Genomic DNA, 22,207 nt, shown 5'->3' on the forward strand with positions numbered 1-22,207 from the left:
TCATCCTGGCCTGCACCCTCTTGCAATCTGGGACCCCTTGGGAGATGTCGGAGAGCCAGTTTCAGCCTGATCCTGCAGGCCAGGCTGAGGGACCCCACTGGTGCACAAATTTGTGCACCAGGCATCTAGTCTATATATATAAAAAGCCAGTGACCAGAACGCTGTAATGACCAGAACAACTGGTCACTGTGGCCAGTGAACTGGCCGATCAGGGGGTAGGGCCAGCTGGCCAACCTCCTGCAGTCCCTCCCCCTGGCCTGCCCTGACCCTAATGGGCCCCCACCACCCCGATCTGCTTGCAGACCCTTCCCCTAGCCGGCCCCACCCGATTGTCCCCCCCCCCCCCCAATAGGGGGCAGGACTGGCTGGCCAACTGCCTGCAGCCCCTCCCCCTGGCTGGCCTCGCTCCCAATGGGCCTCCACCACCCCGATCCGTCTGCAGCCCCTCCCCCCAGCCAGCTCCACCCCCGAATGGTCCCCCCCCACTGATTAGGGGTGGGGCTGGCCAGTCAACCTCCCATGGCCCCTCCCCCAGGCCACTGGCCCCCAATCGGCCCCCCTACCCCATTCGAGGGTGGGGCTGGCTGTCCCACCACCCTTAGCCCCTCCCCACAGCCGGCCCCCACCCCCAATCAGCCCCCACCACCCTGATAGGGGGCAGGGCCCACCAGCTGGCCTGGCCCTGATCAGGCCCCAATTGGGGTGGGCTGGCTGGCCAACCTCCCGTGGTCTCCTCCTCCCGATAGGCCCGGCCCCAATCCGCCCCAATTGGGGCTGGGCCGGCTGGACCCCACCTGTGTACAAATTCATGCACTGGACCTCTAGTCCTAATATAAGAAGCCTGGGCCCATGGGAATGCCCAGATTCATTCCCGGAGTTTTCACTGAACTGAACCTGAGCCCAGCACTCCACCTCCTAGGACAGTGGTCGGCAAACTCATTAGTCAACAGAGCCGCAAACCCTAGGACAATGATTGAATTACGTTTCTGGAAATGAGCGCTCTCGCCTGCATTACAGCTAAGTGTCACACATCTTAGCTGGCCACAATCACTCCCCCTCCCCCCTCCCCCCCCCACCCCAGGTCTTTCTTTCCATGATTGGCAGGTACTACCCACTGTTGTTGATAATAAGCAGCTGTTGTTATCATCATCATCATTATCACCACCACCCTCGGGGCCTGGCACATTAATTCCTGGAAAGGGCGGATGGAGCTTGGAGGCTTCATAGAGAACATCTAGATAATTTCTGAACAGACTAGATAAATAAGATAAGTCCTCAGTTCCTTCAATGCAGCCTCATTCGACCGGGAGCCAGGGGGTTTGGCACCGAGGTCCGGTCTGACACTAGTGACCATGGCCACCCACAGGTGTCACTCAGCCATCTGTGACCTCCCTGTGACATGGGAACCGTGCTGCCACTGCCCTCGTGCGGTCGCACACGTGTCAATTGAGACGACAAATGCAAAGGCAGCCTGGGAATCTAAAACACACTCCCATTCCTTCCACCCTGTGCTATCTCAGGCTAGATTAGTAAGTGTCTACAACATCTTACAGAATTCCATGTGGGGACGTCTGGGGGAGGAAGGGAATGTTGAAAAGGACAATGGCCCGGCCCTCTCCATATCCTTAAAGTCGTGGAAAATCTTCACTCGCTATCAGGAACCCAGACAGCAGGATAGAACCACTGCCCTCACAAAGGTTACAATCCCACCACTAAACCACCCCCAGCTCCCAGAACCAACTACCCACGGCTGCCCACTCTCCCCCAAGCGTGGTTACTGGGGTGACCAGATGGACCAACGACTTTCTCTTCAGGGCTGAAGTGGGCCGTGTGCAGCCACTTCACCCCCTGATGCACCCCTCTTACTGACACCTCCCTGGCCCTGCATCAGCACCTGCCCCTACCTCCCATAACAGTACCCCTTACCTGGGGATCAGCGGCGGACTTTCGGACACTCATGTGGGCAGTCTCGGGAGGGTGTGCTGGGGTCCCTGATGCGTGGTATCCATTCACTGCGGGGACAGAAACACGGCTCAGATGCAGTGCTGGCCACAGACTTCCTGCCATTGCCGCCCCTTCTCCTGCCTCAGGGCCAGGCGCTGGGAGGGCTCGTCTCAGGACCTCACCCGTATTCATAGAGCTGGAAAAGGGGTGCGAGCACCTCTCTAACCCCCAGCACCCAATGACTGAACTCGTGGGGGAACACGTTTCTTTTTGAAGGAATGTGCTTGGAAGAGCTGAGGCAACACTCATCCAATGGCCATCTCTGGAAACGCCATCGGCTGTGGTCACTGGTGCTGGGCAAGGGCCCACTCTCTCTCTCTCTGGGGTCAGGAGTCCCCCAGCACCATCCTGTAGTTGCTCTCTGACAAACTTGGCTCTGAGAACCCCTCCATCCTCGCGGCCACAGTGCATATGAGGAGTGTGTTTACTGGTTCCCATGACAACTGCTTTGCCAATTAATAGCCAGGTGATCTTGACATCCTTCTTAAGTTGCTTTTCCCCAAATTAAAAAAACAACAACACACACAAAAAAATTCTAGTCTCTAAAACTCTACTCTCTGACATTCACTCGCGCTCCCAATGTGAGCTAGCCCTTGTGTGTGTGTGTGTGTGTGTGTGTGTGTGTGTGTGTGTGGCGGGGGGGAGGGCGGGGGGCTGGTTCCCAGCATTTACCAGTGTCTGTCACATAAATACCCCCATCACGGGGATTGGCAGCCCCAGCACCACTGTGCGGCCCATGCAACCCCAGTTCCCACGGGTGGCGCTGCTCTCACGGGCACAGTCCTGTGGCTCCTGCTCAGTGAGCCTCAGCTTCTGAAGCTATAAAATGGGGACAATGCTACCCAGTCCCCAAACCTACTTTGTTGGTATGAATGAGACAACACCTGCAAAATGGACCTGAATTATAAAGGACTTCATGAAAAGAGAGGGGGTGGAGAGAGGGAGGTTTACTGCTTAGCTCCTTAATCTAGTCGCCTTGCACCCCAAGACTGCATGATCACAGGGGGCCAAGGAAGCCTGCTTCCCCCGCCCCCGGCTTGGAGGGATAGCCACAGCAACGACTGTGCAGGTCGGGCTGGAGGGACACATAGACTCCTGTCCGAACCAGTTTGTTGAGAGCTCTGCAGTGTGGAAGGAAGCAAAACGGAGAATGACTGAAAGTCGGGAACCCCTGCTCATGTGCAGTGGCAGGGGCGGGAGGCCAGCCATGGGGGTGAAGGCGACCCCATGAGAACTTTTTGTGCTGGGGTGCTCCCTCCTCCACGGCCTGCAGTGAAACAGAGCCACACTGAGCAGATTCCCTGGGCTGCTCCCCATCTGCAAGGTGGGCCTGACACTGCAGGAGAAGGGGGGCACAGACACCCCGGGACAACAGGAAACTGGGCCCAGAGCTGCCCCCTCCCCCACAACTGCGCAGTGGCTCAGGAAGCAACGAGAAATAAATTAACCCCATGTGGGCAGCGTACTCCCCTCAGGCAGCTGGTCAACTGCTGGCACTACTCAGGAGTCCCCCAGATAAGGGGGGGCAGGATTCCATGAGCTTCAAAGGATGTCGGGGGAGGTGGTGTGAGGACCATCTACTCATATAGGCATAAGCTGTGCCCCAAGAGCATTAGACTGATGTTAAATACAACGAAACGGAAGGCATGACCTTTGGGAAGGTTTACTGATCAGCACTGAAATGGAAAAACACAAATGCTGGAGAACCAGACAACAGCAGGAAACCCAGCACCCGGCTCTCACCCATGACCTAGCGGGCAGAGCACGGATGTGGAAAATCTCGGTAACTTAATTTAAAAGGCTGATTGAACTGGATATATGAAACATAATACCCTACAAACAAAGATAATATCTCTGCCAAGAAGCCATGGAACATTAAAAAAAAAAAGTTGCGCATATTTAAGCCACAAATAAAGTACCAATAAATTGCAAGAGGCGTAAATAACTCAAGCCACACTCTTTGAGCAGAAAGTAATAAAAGTAGATATTAACAACAAAAGAGCAAATATACAAGTTCCCACCCCCAATTCCCAAAAGCTTAGAAATATAAGAAAATGCCTGTTAAATAATCTGAGGGCCAAGAGGAATTTAAAACAATAACTTCACAACATTTAGAAGATAATGAGGAAGAACATATCGGAAACAAATGGGACAAGGCCTGAATTATATCTGGAGGAAAATCTATAGCCTTCCTTATTTCATTATCAAAGCCAAGGACATGTAAAAATAAATGAACTGAACATTCGATTTAAAAATTTAGAAAAGATTCAAAAGCCAAGGAAATAAAGCAAAGGAAAGCACGAGAAAGAGGTAGAAACATGGCAACAGGAATTCCTGAGCTTGGGAGGCAGGATGGCACTAAGGACCTGCTGGTCCTCTCTGTGTGTTGCGGGGAGGGGCAGGGTCACAACAATGAAAAATGCAGACCAGCGTGTGTAATTGAGAGGGAAAGAGACCAAATGGAGAATTAGAAAGAAAGCACAACCAACATAGCAGAGACACGCTCTTTAATGCAACAGCATTTGATTTATAATTCCATGTAATAAACACAGAGCCTTCCATAAGGTTCACATGATCCACATGGTTTCAAAGGACACACCAGGCATGCCAAAATGCATAAAATCTTTGAAAAGGGGCCTCCCTCCCACGGGCACTGGGCCCAGATGGTTGTATGGGCAAACTCGTTCAAACTCTCGGGCACCACAATAGACTGTAGAAACACATGGTCAGTTTCCCAGTTTATTACACAACGCCAACATCACCCGATCCTAAAATCTAGCAATGGCAACAACAAACAGAACTACATTCAGTCTGACTATGACTACAGAGTCTGGAAGTTCTCACCTGAGCAGGCCTCGGTTCCCAGTCAGTCTCGACCTCTGAGGGTGTGGGATCCCTGTAAACTAAGGTTGTCCCCAAGTTCTTGAGGGCAGAGGCTGCCCCCTTGACCTCTATGTACTCCCTTCACAGCACCCTCACCCACCCCTCTCTCTCCCTGCTTCCAGGTCCCCAGGCTCCCAGCCCGCCGCTCACAGCACCCAGGAGTTGTCTGACGCAGGGCATTCTGCCTCTAATCCATTCTCTTGTTCTCACTTCAGTTCTGGTCTGTCAGCTGTTGGCTAATTACTGCTCATGTCAAAACAATTACTGGGAAAGAAAACATAATTTCCATTCAACCACTTGTCTGCTCTCCTCGGACACCCTGTCCCACTGCGCTGCGCTCCCGAGGAAAGTGACAGCGGAGATCTGAGCCGCATGGCCCACGCTTAGCACCCTGCAGTGGGGTTCCCAGTCCTCCAGGCTCCCCACTTACCAAGGGCTTACATACAAAACTCATGAGCCCGAGGTGGGTGCTTCTGAGGCCTCCAGCTTCTGGGGGAGGGAGGGGTTTAAATAAAATTGACCAAGGACCACGATCACTCATAACCATAAGGAACATAATTTACTTTGGGGATGCAAGTAAAAACATAACATGCCAAATTAGCTGTTTTCCAGATAAGAAGAGGGAACAGAAAGATCTATCGAGTAACTTCAGATACAAATAGAAACACACGCACGCATTCACCCCTCTCTGTGGGCAGTTGCACAGGCAGGTAGGGAGGGGGCCTGGGAGACGCAGGAGGCAGACCGATACTTGGTAGAAAGGAGAAGGAGGCATTCAGGCTAGGGGAGGAGGGAAGTGGTTAAAAACGGAAAAGGAACACAGAAAGGGTTTTGAAGAGACACACAGCAACAAAAGAGCCTGCAACTTCTGCTGCCCGGAATCCACGGCGCAACAGCTCATCCTGAGCCCCATCGTCCAGGTTCCTGCTCCCTAAAGAACCCCAAAGAGCAGATGCCCTTTTCCAAACAAGGTGTCATCCCCGGACACCCCCTCTTTCCTTTAGGTCTGGTCCAATCTCCCTTCTCTCTGGAATAAAGACAGGCACTTCTTTCCTCAAGGCTATGACCCCTGGGCGCCCAGGGCCTTGTTCCTGAATCTGTCCCCTCCACCCTCCCTCCATCCTACAACCACGTTCCCCGCTGGTGCCACAGGGCACCAGTTCTGCAGGGTGCCTATTATGACAAGCGGTGAAGGGAAAGGTCCACAGAGTTTGGACAAGTGCCCCCACTATTCAGATTTAAATTGGTTTGTTCACAGCAGGCCTTGGTGTTGGGCAGAATGCCGTGGAACCCACTTTGGGAACCACAGTGGTGGCTGTCGAAGGCAGGTTCTGAAGCCAGGCAAACACTGTAGCCAGTGTTGTGCTCAACATCCCTGAAGGCACAGTCCCTACCCCCCACTCCCCAACCGCCGCCACCACACCCAGTAAGGCCCTGGAAGTTGCCCTTCCAGCATCACGCTCACCTCCTCAGGTGCGTGTAGCGTCTGCCCCGGTCTGTTTAGAGGAGCAGTTTTACAATCGTGGCCTCTGGTCTGGAAATACCTGTCTGGCCGCCTGGTCCTCACAGTCTCCCCTGGTTGTCTAAGATGTAAACGGTATTCCCCACAGCAGAACTCACAATACGTGTGTCCAGTGGTTGTGAATGGTGAAAGCCTGGGGCTTCCTCCAGGCCAGGGGTCCTCAGACTTTTTAAACAGGGTCCAGTTCACTGTCCCTCAGACCGTTGGAGGGCCGGACTATAGTTTAAAAAAAACTATGAACAAATTCCTATGCGCACTGCGGGCCCGGGACGAGTCGGCTGCTAAGCAGGACAGGCAGCAGCACCCGGCGGGCCGGATAAATGTCCTCGGCGGGCCGCATGTGGCCCGCAGGCCGTAGTTTGAGGACGCCTGCTCCAGGCCATTGAAGATGAAGCAGGCCTTGGGAAGTCCCCTGGGGCCCTAGTGACGGGGACACTGTTGCTAAAGGGACATGCAAGCCCCTTCCAAAGGGGGTGCCATGGCCTCCCTTGAAGTCAGTGGTGCGGTCTGGCTGAGGGCCTGGCGATGGCTAATTCTGCAATGAGTGAAGGTCGGCTTGGCTCCCTGCGGAGAGGCGCGCCTTCAGGTTTCCTCAGCTAGAGAAGCAAGTGTAGCACGGGCAGGGGTGCGGGGGGCGGGGGCTGGATTCTGAAGCCCCCTTCCCAGGAGCTTCTGCTCAGAAGAAGCACCCCCTCCTGGTGGTGCCACAGGTTCCGAGGCAGACCTCCCTGGTCCTCAGTGGAATCCCGCTTTGACCTGGCTTCCGGGGATGCAGCAGGAGGCTGTTTCCCCAGGACGACCCCTCAGTGGGCTCAAGCCTGAATCCAGGTTTCCTGAAACCCACCCCGCCCCCCCCACAAGGGAAACTCAGTGAAAGACAGATTTCCTCCATCTTAAAAAAAACAACCACACACAAATTCAAGTTCAATGCACATCCCAGGCTCAGAAGCTCAGAAGGGAATTCACGCTCCACACCTGCCCAGTCTGATGAGGCAGCCATCGGCCACAGGTAGCTAATTTAAATTCTAAAGCATTAAAAAAAAAAAAACAACTAAATGCAATGTGGTATCCAGAACTGGATCCTAGCCCAGAAAAAGGACAATACTGGGAAACTTGGGGAAATCAAATAAAATCTAGTTTCATTAATAGTGATGTACAATGTTTGTTTCTTAGTATTGACAAACGTGCCATGGTTATGTAGGATGTCAACGTTAGGGGAAAGTGAGTAAAGGGTACACAGAATTCTCTGTACTGTCTTTACAATGTTCCTGTACATTTAAAATGATTCCAAAATAAGAAAGGCATTCAATGAAGTTACACGACATTGAAAATGCAGCCACATTTCCAGCACCCACTGACCGCCGTCACCGTGGCTACCACAGTGTACAGCGCAGATGCCAACGTTTCCATCATCATGAGGGCCCGGCTGGATGGACCACTCCATCCGACCCTGTGACTCACACACGGAACTCCCACAACCTCACTCCACTCACATGTCCATTCCCTCGGCCGGCTGCTGTTTCTCTCTCTGTAAATCCCTGCTTCCACGCTGCATGTTAAGCCAGCCAAAGATGACTTAGTGCTTTCAGCGGACCTCCCAGAGGGCCTGGCATCAACTGTCCCCAGCAAGGTCCTGAACATGCAACTCTGAAGAAGGAAGCCAGTGGGGAAGTCCCGGGCCCAGCGGCCCAGGGCTGACCCTACCAGCACCCACATCCAAAGAGCGGAATCCAACTGGTGGGGGCTGGGCCAGTGCTCAGCCCTCTCTCCAGGTGGTCACCCCACAAACCTGCCCTGTCTGGAGGTGGCCCTCTCCGGAGGCTCACGGACCTACAACTCAAAAGTAAAACTGAGCCCACGGCCTGCTTCACCCCTTCGCCACGCGCCCCCCTGGCCCCCGCACCCTGAGTCCATGCAGGGGGCCGCCTCAGCCTGGCTGGGTTAACCTGTGGTTCCCACTGCCGTTCTTCCTGACCTGATTTTCCATGTTCTTCATCAGGCCACGTCCGTGGTCAGTAAATGTGGCTGAGTTTCCCACACTGCCCTCACCACCACCCACCCCCCTTGCATAAAAGTACCCCAACCCCTATCACGGCTAATCCAGAGCTGTCTTCACAGAGCCCCGGCTGCCTGGCTGCTTCCAGGAGGTGGTTTCTCATGAAGGCAAGACATCTCCGCTGAATTTCGCTTGAATCCCCACACCGACCATCATGCTCAGAACAAAATCCCAACACCTTCCTCTCTCTGTCTCGGGAAGCCCAGCAGGCCCCAATGACTGACTGCCCTCCCTTAATCCCCTACCGTCCAGCCACACTGGCCCGCTCTCCATTCTCAAACATGACAAGATCACTCCTGCCCCAGGGCCTTTGCACTGAGTATTCCCTGGCCTAGGACATTTCACTGCCACCCCACACACTTACACAGAGTCTCACTGTCCGTAAAGCTTCAGCTGAAAGGCCACTTCCTTAGACAAATCTTCCCTGGCTCCCAGCCCCTGGGCCCTGTTTTTGTCCTTGGCATTAGCGCACATAGGGAAGTCAGGCAGGTGTCACCTGTGCTTGCTGGTCTCGTGGCCCTGCTGGCTGTAGGTTCGTGGGAGCAGGGACCACACAGGTCTGGCATGTCTGTGGCTATATCCCCAGCACAGAGAACAGCATCTGGCATATATTTTGAATGAAAAGGTTTGAAACCATCGCTGTTGCTTTGCAGAAGCATGAGCCGAACAAAAGGGACTGAGATCCAGGGCCCTGCGCGGTCTCAGGAGGGGAGTCAGCTGCCACAGGAGATGAGGATGTAGATGGGTCAGTGGTGAAGCGACCGCTTGTCCTCACTGAGTCTATTTCTTTCCCCACAATAAAGATCAGTCTCCAGAAGCTGCTTATAAAATGGGATGAGGGAAGGGCTGGGAGAAACCCAGTGCTGCCCCGCAGAGAGAAACCCGATGTGGCTATTATTTTATTCTCCAGTTACGGGATTCAAGTTTAAAATAAAACAAGGGAAGATGTCAAAACATCCCGGATCCTGCTCTAGCCTCGCAGGTGGGCTCTCTTCCCTTCCACCCCAGACGGGATGGAAGGCTGGGTGTGTTCACGCCCCAGGGAGAGAGCACCACAGACCCACACCCTGGAGGCCTGGACAGACCCGTCCTGCTCTTCCTCTGGGCCCTCTACTTATGAATGGGCACGGCGAAGCCTGGCAAGGAGACTCGAGGCGCCCGAGGCCCCGGTCTAACTAGGCATAACTTCCCAAGTCTAAGCGGGCACTGCCTGTCAGAGGCACCCTCATGTTAACTGCACTAAGAAAGGAAAACGATGCTTCCAATGAAACCGGATCCACCACCGACTGCAGGACGCACCTGACCTCCAACATGCAGGATGGGGCAAAAATAGGTGTACAGCTGTTCATATGGAAAATCTTATATGCTCAGTGTCCGGTAGTCCGGTTGTCAGTTCAAACAATCAAAGCGTAATATGCTGATGATATGCTAAGGCTGTTCAACTGCTCTCTATGACGTGCACTGACCACCAGGGGCAGACGCTCCGACTGGTAGGTTAATTTGCTGCTGGGATCCATCTAATCGATCAGAACTGAGCTAGATGGGCAGCTGGACATGCCCTGGAGCTCTCCCGTGGTCCCTCCCCTGGCCAACCTCCCGCATCCCTCCCTGGCCCCGATCGTGCACTGGTGGGGTCCCTCGGCCTGGGCTGCAACCTCTGGCAATCCGGGACCCCTCAGGGGATGTCGGAGAGCCAGTTTCAGCCCGATCCCACAGGCCAGGCCAAGGGACCCCACTAGGGCACGAATTCGTGCACCGGGCCTCCAGTAGTACAATAATTATAAATAATAATGCAAGAATAAACTCTGTGTTTCATATGCGCACAACCGTGAGCCTACTGTTATCCGACCCTGTATTGAAATGTGGGAGGAAAACAAAAGGTGGGTCTCAGATCAAGGGACTGGGGTTCAGTGGGTTTTACGCTGCTTCTCACAGCAATGGCTGTGGTATGTCACCTAGTGACCCTGAGCAGGGCTGACCCGAGCTGAGAGCCACTGCACTAGAGCCCAAGAAGTCTTAACAAGCAAGGACAGTGTCCCCCTTATCGTGGTTCCAATGCTCCAAAAATGCTAGGTGGAAAATTCCAGAAAGAAACAATTCCTAGTTTTAAATTGCTTGCTATGCTCAGTAGCTTGATGAAATCCCGCACCGTCCTGCTCCGGGACCGTCCCGTTGTGCCGAGTCTCCACATGATATGTGCTCCCGCGTTAGTCACTTAATAGCACTTGGTTCTCAGATGGGCTGTCACGTGCCGCAGTGCTGTGTTCCAGTCACCCTTATCTGACTGACAATGCCACATTCATGCAACTTTTATAATAGTCCACTTTCATAATTGTTCTGTTGTTTTTAGTTTTATTGTTAATCTCTTACTGTGCCTAATTTACATATTAAACTTTATCACAGGTATGTAGGTATGTATGTGTAGAAAAACAGTACATACAGGGTTTGGTACTATATGCAACTTCAGGCATCCACGAGGGGTCGTGGAGCACACCCCTCACAGACAGAGGGAACTGCCGTGTGCACTGCGAACAAGCAAAGGGCAGAAGCCCGTTAGAGGAGCATCTCCTCTCAAGTCTTCTGAGCCCTCAGGACGCTGCTGTGCATGTGAGTTTTCAAAGGGGAGTGAAGAGGTTACCAGCTGTCTGTGATGGCAAAGACCTTTTTGGCAGAGAACCTGATAGACTGAGGCTGCCCCGACTTCCCCTTGGGAAACCCTGCCTGGGCCCCTGGAGGCAAAGTCGGCATCTGCACACACAGTCTAACACCTTGGCCACCTGACCAGTTCTCATCCCTGAATCCGACCCTCTCCACCCTCTCCACCGTTCCCGGCCACACTCGGAGCCGCAGCACCCAGCCCAGGGCTGGGCAGGCTGGGCTCTCGCTGTGTTTGTCGGGTGAAGGCAGGAATCCGTCACACGCAGCCTTCGGGCCAGGGGGTCTGAGCCAACCCCTCCCCCCCCCCATCCTCCTTCTGGGGGAATGAAGCCACGTGCAGTGGGAAAGGGACAGGATGCGGCCGGGGAACAGCAGCGGGACAGCAGGCTTTGGAGCGGCGACCCCACTGACTCCGAGGACAGGTTCCCTGACCAGCTCCGCCAGCACAGCAGGCCTGGTAGTACTCGCCTGGCACCTCTACGCGCCCGGGTTCCTCTGCCCGTGTCCCTGTCCTGCCTGCGTGGACCACTCTGGGTTCCTTTCTCGTGTCTGGCTGGCCTGGAGCCCACCAGGATCGAGGGCTGACTCCCCTCCCTGCGCACGTGAGTGGGAGTGAGGTGAGCTATCAGGTTGCTGCTGGTGCCACCAGAGCAATACCATCCAGCGAAGCAACAGGCTTGTAGGGCCCCCTTTCCCTCCAGGCCCCTCCCTGGGTTTGGTTCTTAAGATCGCCAGTCAGGTTTCAGACCCCAGGATCCAGAGTCTTGACCTTCCCAATCTTGACCCCAAAGCAGTAAGTGCACACAGTACCTGTCGGAGGCAGAGGGCTCCTGTGACTGCCAGGGCTGGCCGGAATCCCAGAACTGCTGGGGCGCTCCCAGGTGGTCTCTGGTGGGAGAAAGAAACGAAATCGCTTTCAGAATTTCATAAGGTAGACCCTGAGAGGGTGACAGAGCAGAACTGGGTGATCAGAGCTGAAAAAAATAGTCCTGGCTAGTCACCTTCCTCCCTAAACCCAGGGACGAGGAGCCTGCTTTGGGCAGCCACCCTCTTCCCACCTCCCATGACAACAGAATTCTCTTTGCTGGGGACCCTTCTCCACAGCAGGGACCAGAAGGAGGTGGCTTTCCAGCTGGGATCCTCTGAAAGGTTCCCCCATGGCCCCTCCCTCTCTTATCCCCAGAGGCTGCCAACTCATGAACCTCCTGGAACCCTTCTGTCCCTGGTCCTGGAACCCTAGCTGCCAACTGGGCATTCCCCCCAAATGCCATTGTCACATGAAACCCCAAAGCACAGAGGAAAGAGCCCTGGCCTGGGGGTCTGCACAGGACATGGTCCTCTGTCAACAGGGGTGATTCCCGCCCTACGTCTTGTTTGCATTATACCTGCTGGCCGGGCTGGCCTCCCTTCCGGTGCCCAGCTGCTCGGTCCAGCCAGGAGCAAAGCCATGGCTGCATCTATCTTATTGTCCCCCGAACACTACTTTACCCATTTCACCGCTATGAACAGGCTTCTGATAAAGTTATCTAGTGATGAAAAATAAAACATTCTTACCATGTAACATTGGGTGCAATAGAAAACCACAAAGAAGAAATATCACCCATCACCCTACAACTTGGAGGTCAGCACAACACTTCGGTATCTATATGTCGATTTGTTCCTTTGAAAAAGAACAAAAGCATACTGCATGCTCTTTTCATGAATAGGCTTTTGTGAGTATCTTTCCAAAGTCATTTCAGGTGCCAGGTCGTCTAGAGGTCAGGACCTACTCACAGTAGGGGGTCTAACCTCCTCTCCTCCACACTGCTGAGTGTGAATCCCAGCTCTGCCTCTTACCACCAGTGTTAGCCTGGCCAAGCTAACTGTCCTGTCAGAGCCTCAGTTTGCTCCTCTGTAAATGAGGTCAATAATGGTCTCTACCCAAGACAGTCCTCGTATTCAGGCTGCATGCCCATATACAAGTGCACAGCATCCAGTTGTTTTTAAAGTTAGCCCAATGGCCTTGGCTGGGTTGCTCCATTGATTGGACCATTGTCCAATACGCCAAAAGGTTGCAGGTTCATTCCCTGGTTGGGATGTGTACAGGAGGCAACCAATAGATGTTTCTCTCTCCCTCTCCCTTCCTCTCTCTCTAAATATCCTATATGATAAAAGCCTAATATGCTAAGTGTCCAGTCATCCGATCGGCCATTCAACCAATCAAAGCATAATATGCTAATGATATGCTAAGGCAGTGGTCAGCAAACTCAGTCAACAGAGCCAAATATCAACAGTACAACGATTGAAATTTCTTTTGAGAGCCGAAAACCGACTTCTGCACATGGGCCACAAAGTTTCAATCGCACTGTACGTGCGCGCCTGCACGTGGTATTTTGTGGAAGAGCCACACTCAAGGGGCCAAAGAGCTGCATGAGGCTGGCGAGCCGCAGTTGCCAACCACTGTGCTAAGGCTACTCAAGCACTGGCTAAGATGTGCACTGACCACCAGGGGGCAGCTGCTGGGTTCCGGCTGATCAGGGCTGAGCAAGAGGGCAGGACATGCCCCGGTGCCCTCCCACAGTCCCTCCCTGGCTGGCCAACCTCCCTGTCCCTCCGGGTGCAGATTCTGCACCGTTGGGGTCCCTTGGCCTGGCCTGCACCCTCTCGCAATCCAGGCTGAGGGACACCCCCACCCGAGTGCACGAATTTTGTGCACCAGGACTCTAATATATTGATATTAAAAAATACAATAGAATCATGACCATTAGAATGTAACTGAAGAAGGAGGAGGGAGTTTGCCCTGTCAAAGGCCCTGCAGTGTCTCTGGTGCCAAGAACAGTGCCAGATACAGAGTAGGCCCTCAAATATACTAATAATATATCCATATGTAAAATCATCTATAATAAAAAAAACACAGGTAAAATGCTAATTAGACCGGATGACCTCCTGACGAAGCTGGGGCTGCGAGGGAAGCCCGGGTCCCGGGTGCCTGCTGGCGGCCAGAGGGAAGCCTGGGTCCCAGGTGCCGGAGGGAAGCCTGTGCTGGCAACCGGGGGAAGGAAGGCCTACTTTTGCATGAATTTTGTGTACCAGGCCTCTAGTCAATCAATAAAAACATATCCTTGGGTGAGGATTAAAAAAGATAAAAATAAAAAAATAAAGTGAGTCCAATGTATGAATATAACATTAGTTAATTTAAAAAATCCTAATCCTGAAAATGCAATTGTCTCAAATATTAAAAATAAAAACAAGCAAAACTCTTTCAATGACTTCTCTCCATCAGGATTCAAAAGAACTGGGTTTTTGCCTCAGCTCTGCCTCTATGTCTGCTGTGCTGCCCAAGGCAAGGCACTCTGCCTCTTTGGTCCTCCAATTCTTAACCCAAAAAGAAGGGGCTAGGCTACCTGGTCTTTTAGGCCTCAGTCCTCCTGCCCTGTAGCTTTGATTGGTGATTAAAATCTTAAGACCCATGTGCTGACTGGCTCTCAGACACCAAGACTTAGAGACCCCACCAGTGCTCCCGCAGAGACAAGGCAGATGCCTGAAGGATCTGTCCCTGCCCATCCTAGTCTTGGCCAGTTCTGACCAAACACAAAGTCATGGTGAGCCTGGGGCAGGAGTGGGGCCGGGCCAAGCAGACATCTGGAGAGACCACCAGGGCTTTGGCTGCGTGACCTCAGCAGTAGCAGGAAAAGTCACCCCAGATGACCATACCACCCACAGGGAGGGAGCCATTTCCAGGTCTTTTGCAATAGAAGACTCACTAATCCATTTACAGCACGCCAGGCCCCTTGACCAAGCCAAAGCAAAACTGGATGGCAGCTCGGGCCCTTTTACTCTGAATTGACGTCCTTCTGCATTCTCTGGGGTCCCATTCCTGGGGTTCCAGGTGGCCATCCAGACTCCTAACAGAGTCACTGCCATGCAGGTCCCAGAGGCTCTGGGACACAGTACAGTCAGAGTGGAAGAAGTGAGACTTTCTCTCAGAGAGTCCCGTCCAACCCAAGTCATGAGAACACATTTTTTCCTAAAGGCAACTCCAACTCAATGCAGGCCTCTCCCACGGACACCAGGGGGGCCCAGCACACACACGTGCACGCGCGCTCACACACACACACACACACACACACACGCACACACACGCACTGACTGCAGTTCAGACCAGCCCCAGGGAGGCTGCCATTCCAGCCCTCAAGGCCACCAGCCAGAAATGGTCATGTCCCCTCAGCGGGGTGTCATTTTCCTCGCAGTGGCTGCCGGGTGTAGAATAGAACTTTTAAAGAGAAAGTACACCTGAAAGATGTAAATTTCCGATCACAGATGTGACCTCCTTAAGATAACAACAATAGGAACACTAACAATGAACAGTATATGAGGTAGAAGTTACTCATTTTCCACAGTCACTTCTGGTCTTCATTTCCCCTCGTCAAGACTGAGTCCTGCTTACACTAAAGGCATTGGCTTCCAGTGGGAAAGCCACAACCAGCCCCTGGGCCTAGGACACTAGTCATGGTGATTTGCCTTAGGCCCACCTGTGAGCCACCCCTTACTCCCCTGATCCCCCCACCCACAGGCCAGTGGACTCCTGCTCCTGATTGGCCCATTTCCTTGGCTGTGGGGTGGCTCTCTGCTGCCCCCAGTGGCTATCAGGTGAAATAACCCTAGGTACCAGCCCAGGGGGAATTCAGCTTTCTGGTACTGGCTGGAACCTGGGATTCGTGTAGTCCCCTCCTCTTTGCCTCTTTTTAGACTCCTCTTTCTGGGTTTCTCACTTTCTCTGCCCCCCCACCTCTTGTTTCTTCCTCTCCCTTGCTTGGTGGTGGCCCCAATGGTGGCTTCTCTTCTGGCCCCTGTTTTCCTCACCAGGAGGGTCTGCTGGACTCAGGTTTTCCTAGATTGACGGTAGCCCCACTGCCCCCTTCTCCAGCCCTTGTCCCTCCTCATCTGGAAGCTCGATTTCTATGAGGCTGTTCTGCCATGTCCTCTACCCCAACCGGAAAGGCGAGTCCCAGGAGAACGACAGGAGCCCCGTGCCCCGGTCTAGGGGGAATGCTGGCTGCAGGGAGCCGTCGGTGCCGTGAGCACCCGGAGGGCCTGCGCAGCTGGGTGAGCACCCGGAGGTCCTGTGCAGCTGGGTGAGCACCCGAAGGGCCTGCACAGCTGTCCCAGGACCCTCAGCGGCACAGCCTCTGGTCCCCTCCTGAGAAGGCTAACCCCTGTTTTGTAAAACTACTGTTTGGAATTCTCTGCTGTTTTTTTAGACGGACTCTTATTCTAAAAAAATAACTTTGCTTTCTAGCCTGCTTTAGCCTGCTTAAATAATGAGGAAGATAAACTTAGCTGTCTGACCTTGTAGGCCAGAGACTAGATATGCCCATACTCTCAATGCCATGCCAGGTGCACTTTTTAATTGGATAGAACTGTGTTGTTTTCAAGGCCAGCAGCAGGATAACCACTAAGTGCACATAGGGCTGGCTCTTTAATAAAAAGGGAAGGTCTGCTTGTAGCCTTGCTTAGAATTTGAATTCATTTTCTCTAAGCCCACCGGTGAATAAAGTGTGACTCCAAACTCTCCGAGCATTGCTTGATTATTCCGGTTCTCTGTAACACTCCCAGCACCAGTGCTTCCTTGGCCCTGACTTTGTAATCACCTTACCATTAGGGGGCTCTGGCTGCAGGATATTCCCAACCCCTTCCTAACGTTAAATGAGAAACTACTACTCTCTGAGCCTCCATCTGTGCCAGGCCCACTTCAAGTCCCCCCATAATTGCGTGTCTCCTTCAGAGGTCACAAAACACTATGAAATGGGTGCTACTGTTTCTATTTTTTGTGGAAGAAACTGAGGCCTCAGGAGAAAGAGCAGAGCTGGGATTCAGTCTGACAGCAAAGTCCGCCACATGAGCCACACCAACACCTCTGGGCTCTGAGCTGGGCTCTGGGAGCTGCAGCCAAACTGGGCTGTTTGAGTCTATACACCACTCTCTATTGGAGAACCACCGCAAAATCAGTATTATTACGTTAATTCAATATAATATGATACTTACTATAAACATTAAAATATTTACAATCTAAATATGATACATATTTAATGTAAGTTATATTATTGATTATAATGTTATTAATATACTAGAGGCCTGATGCATGAAATTTGTGCAAGGGTAGGCCTTCCTTCCCCCAGCTGCCAGCACCTGCTTCCCTCTGGCACCTGGGACCCAGGCTTCCCTCCGGCCACCAGCAGGCACCTGGGACCCGGGCTTCCCTCACAGCCCTGGCTTCGTCCAGAAGGTTGTTCGGTCTAATTAGCATATTACGCTTTTATTATTATAGATGATTTTACATATGGATATATTATTAGTATATTTGAGGGCCTACTCTGTATCTGGCACTGTTCTTGGCAACAGAGACACTGCAGGGCCTTTGACAGGGCAAACTCCCTCCTCCTTCTTCAGTTATATTCTAATGGTCATGATACTATTGTATTTTTTAATATTAATATACGTATTAGAGGCCCGGTGCACAAAATTCGTGCACTCGGGTGGGTGTGTCCCTCAGCCTGGATTGCGAGAGGGTGCAGGCCAGGCCGAGGGACCCCACTGGTGCATGATCCACACCGGGGAGGGACGGGGAGGTTGGCCAGCTGGGGAGGGACCTCAGGAGGGTTCCAGGGCATGTCTGGCCCATCTCACTCAGTCCCAATTGGCCAGACCCCAGCAACAAGCTAACCTACTGGTTGGAGCATCTGCCCCCTGGTGGTCAGTGCACATCATAGCGACTGGTCAATAGGTTGTCTGTCTGCCCCCTGGTGGTCAGTGCACATCATAGCCAGTGGTTGAGCAGCCTTAGCATATCATTAGCACATTACACTTTGATTGGTTGAATAGCCAACCGGACGACTGGACACTTAGCATATTAGGCTTTTATTATACATAGGATAACATTTTTGATGAAAGAAAATTTAAAATATTTCTAATGGGGTGAAGGGAGGAAATCATGCCAAGAGACAGGTAATAAGTATGTAAGACATGTTAGGTCAGAGGTGGTGTGTTCTGAAGAGAATAAAGCAGAGAAGGGGGTAAGAAGTGTTATTAGGAAGGGATATAATTTGGTCAGGTGGCTTCGAAGGCTTCACTGAGAAAGGCACATTTAGTATTATCTGTTGCTGCATCACAAATTACCCCAAACTTGGCAGCTTAAATCAACAAGCATTCATTGTCACCCACGGTCGGTGAGTCAAGACTCAGGAGCGGCTGAGCCTGGCGCTTCTGGCTCAGGCTCTCCCATGAGGCTGCAGTCCCCGTACCATTATCTCTTACATCATCGAGGGCTTGACTGGGGCTGGAGGCGCCACTTTCAGGTGGCTCTCTGGCCACCAGCAGGAGCCAAAGTTGCGCGCGCGCGCGCGCGCCACACACACACACACACACACACACACACACACACGCACACACACGCGCGCGCGCGCACACACACACACACACACACACACACACACACACACACACACACGGCAGCTGCTTGCCCTGAGGGCGCGAGCTGACAGCACGCAGCCGGGACGTCTTTATAATCCAGCCTCAGAAGTGACTCGCTGTGATGACTTCCCACTTCTGCGGGTCACACAGCCCAACCCTGACAGGTGGGGAGGGACTCACACGGGCGTGTGCGACAGGATGTGGAGGCACGGGGGCCGCAAAAGAAGCTGGTGGCTGCACAAATGGAGGAACATGCCACACACATATCTGAGGGTAGAGAATTCCAGGCCGAGGGAACAGAAGATGAAAGGCTCAGAGACAGGCACATGTCTGCCATCTTCAGAGAGCAGCAGGAAGGACGGTGTGGCTGAAGAGGCTGGAAGTAACAGGGGCTGGAATGGGTCGCCCAGGGCCATGGTTCTCAAAATGGGGTCCCCAGACCAGCAGCACAGCATCCCCTGGGACTTGTCAGACGCGCACGTTCTCCGCCCTAAGATGACGAGTTCCTGCATCCGAAACTCTAGGGGGGACCCTGTGGCCTGTTTCCACCAGCCCCCCAGGTGATCTGGGTGCTCGCCCAGGTTTAGGAGCCACTGCTCAGGGTCTTCAAGGTCACGGAGAGGACCGGCTCTTATTCTGAATGCAGGGACAGCCACTGCGGAGTTTGGAGCACAGAAGTGACAGGATCCAGTGGCTGCTATGCCAGGACCTGCGACTGAGGAGGCTCCGGGACGGAGCGAACACGTGCCTTCAGTACACGTGCCGGGTGCCCAGCCAGGTCACCTGTGAATGCCGCCTCTGCCTGGCCAGCCTGTCACTCCTGCAAAGGCCAGACAAGCTCAGGAAGAGGGAGAGGCAGGGCTGGACCGTGTGCCACGAGTGGGGCATGGCCACCCAGGGGCCTTCACCACGCTGCAGAGGCACTGGCAGTGCTGCCTCCACCAGGGGCCAAGCACTGTGGATCTGGGGTGTCTCAGACAGGGTTGGGGAAAGGAGTGCCCAGGCAATGACCCCCTCAGCTCTGGAGCACTACTCCTGTGCTGCTTTCAGACCCCGCAGGCCTGGAGTTGCTTCTTGAATGATCTAGTACCATCAGGAAGGGCAGCTAGACTGGGAGATTCTTCATCCAGGTCCCCCCCACTCCACCCCCCACGGGGCTTCCACTCTGCCCCACCTGTCCACACACAGCGCAGACCCTCCGGAAGGGGCAGCAGGGGAGCTCTCTCTCAGCCAGCGGGAAGACACGGAGGCTCATCCCAAGGAAGGACTGCGCTCTGCAGGGCCAGGGGTTGGGAGGGGTAGCTAACTCCCCCAATTCCCAGCGCACAGCCCTGCAGGCCCGGCTGGAAGTAACAGGGGCTGGAATGGGTTGCCTGAGCAATGACTTCTCCTGCTCTGAGAAAGAGGGGGTTGGAGACACTAGGACTCCACTGTCACGGGAGAGGAAATGGAATGGAGAGCTGCCCTTGAATATGCTGAGGCCGCCTAGAGTTCTGAGGAAGAGCCCGGGGCTGGCGCCACACACACAGATGTGTAATCCCAGGTTGGCCCTGGACACCACGGCTGTGGGCTCAGCCTCCATTTCCTCAAGGTGAAGTGGGGTAACCCATAGTAGCCCGGTGGTGGGATGAATAGTTAGAGGCACCGATAGTCTCTGACATAGAGTGAACCCTCAAAACACATGGATGCTATTAAAACCAAACCCTCGCCATTCCTGCCTTCTCTCTGCTTCCCAGCTTCCACCCTCCGAGCCCCTCCCGCCCCATCCACCTCTCCCTGCCTTCACAGAGCCCCCTCCCAAAGGGAGAAGGAGGAGGGGCTCTGGGGTGCTAGAACGCCTTCTTAGCATCTCTGAGCTGCAGGGTGTCCCCACTTCTTCCCACTTCACAGCTGCTGAGAGGATCCTTATGCAGCCATGTGATCCAGGTGGGGCAGGGGCCTGTGTCCATTTCACAGAGGAGACAGAGGCTGGTGAGACCCTGGCCCTTTGCTATTGGCCTGAAGCAAGCTCTGGACTGGCTCCAGCCCACACAGCGGGCCTGGGAAGAGCAGGGCCAGGAGCAGTGGGGGAGTGGGGGGCTCCAGCGAGGGGAGGGGGCTGCCTGAACTCTCTGAGCCTGTCTCTCAACCCCTCAATCCCTGACCAACCAACCTCCTGAGAGAGTACACATCTGGGCAGACACACTGGGATCCCTGCACTTGGGTTGAGGGGAAATGGGGTTGACCACAATGTCGGAAAAGGGTGCCTTGTCACTGAGCTGATCGATGCTGGTAGCCAACTGCCAGTTCACAAATATAAGGACCCCCATCTTAGAGTTAAGAAAGTTGTAAGTAGACGCCTAGAAGGAAAATCTATTGAAGCTAAAGCCTGGACACTCGTGATCTAAAACCTAAGCAAAGGTTCCTGGCAGAGCTACAGTCTCGCTTCCCAAATGTAGTTATTCATCAGGAACGCACTTGTTAAAAATACTGATTCCCATTCTGGTTTAGCAGGTGTTGGGTGGAACCCAGAAGTCAGCATCTTAACCAGCAGTCTCAGTGACTAACCAGATGGGGGAAGCTGGCAGAGTCCGTGGTCACACGGTCGCGGGAACCAGCCACAGCCCGGGAGGTACCCAGATGGACACAACCCCAGGGCATGGGTCTAGGTCAGGCATAGGCTCAGCCAAGGTGAGAAGCAAGATGCACAGTAGCAATGGGGGGTGATTCCCCAAATGCCCACCACCTCCACCCCAACCTTCTATAACTATTAAGTTCATATCTGTTTCCAGAGAACCCCAACTTCAAAATGAGGCTTTGTTATCTGTTTTGGTTCCTGGGGGACTTGCCGATTAGAGTAGATTGTCAGAGCCCACGTGACTGAGTCCTTAGAGCAAGGGGAACGTCCATATAAGGTCCGTGAAATCACTGGGTCTGGCCCTGCCAAGGCATTAGGGGTGAGTTAATTAAGTGAATGACTGAATATAGCAGGCTAATTTTTAAGTTGATAATTTTGTATGGCATGGGAATCTCTATATATAAAAGCCTAAGTGACTGTCGCAACCGAAACAACTGAACGGACGACCGAACAGGCTGCGTGGGGCGACCAGGTCGGCAGGTGGGTTAGTGAGGGCTGACCAAACGACTGAGCATAAGGCTGCCTGGGGCGACCAGGCAGGTGGGGGGCGGGTTAGTGAGGGCCGACCAAACGACTGAGCAGTGGGCTGCATGGGGTGACCAGGCCAGTAGGAGGGGCAGTGAGGGGTGACCAGGCTGGTGGGGAGGGGGAAGTTGGGGGTCACCAGGCCATCAGGGGGGGCAGTTAGGAATGATCAGGCAGGTGAGCAGTTAAGAGCCAGTGGTCCCAGATTGTGAGAGGGATGTCCGACTGCCGGTTTAGGGGATCGGGCCTAAACTGGCAGCTGGACATCCCCCGAGGGGTCCCGGATTGGAGAGTGTGCAGGCTGGGCTGAGGGAAACCCCCCTCCCCCGTGTATGAATTTCGTGCACCAGGCCTCTAGTTATGTTATAAATATCCACATGGCCTTGGACAGAAGAAAGGCTCCCCACCCCTGCCTTAGAGCCTTTCCGAGAACAGGGGGGTGAAGAGGAGAGAGGAGGAAGCACTGCACTGGAGAAGCTGGGAAGGAAAAGGC

At 53.6% G+C, this 22,207-nt stretch overlaps 1 protein-coding gene across 4 annotated transcripts in view; it reads right to left on the reverse strand.

Annotated features, from left to right (window-relative positions):
• Positions 1-22,207, reverse strand: part of GAS7 (growth arrest specific 7) — a 211,203-nt gene that overhangs the window by 44,351 nt on the left and 144,645 nt on the right. For all 4 annotated transcript variants that reach the window (XM_080681514.1, XM_080681515.1, XM_080681517.1 and 1 more), the window contains exons 3-4: positions 11,934-12,011; positions 1,927-2,012 (exon numbers count right to left, since the gene is read on the reverse strand). In XM_080681514.1, the coding sequence (XP_080537640.1) occupies positions 1,927-2,012; positions 11,934-12,011 (164 nt within the window). The remainder of the gene's footprint in view (positions 1-1,926; positions 2,013-11,933; positions 12,012-22,207) is intronic.

Source organism: Plecotus auritus (genome assembly GCF_963455305.1).
Source record: "Plecotus auritus genome assembly, chromosome: 7".
In the NCBI taxonomy this organism is placed as follows: Eukaryota; Metazoa; Chordata; class Mammalia; order Chiroptera; family Vespertilionidae; genus Plecotus; species Plecotus auritus.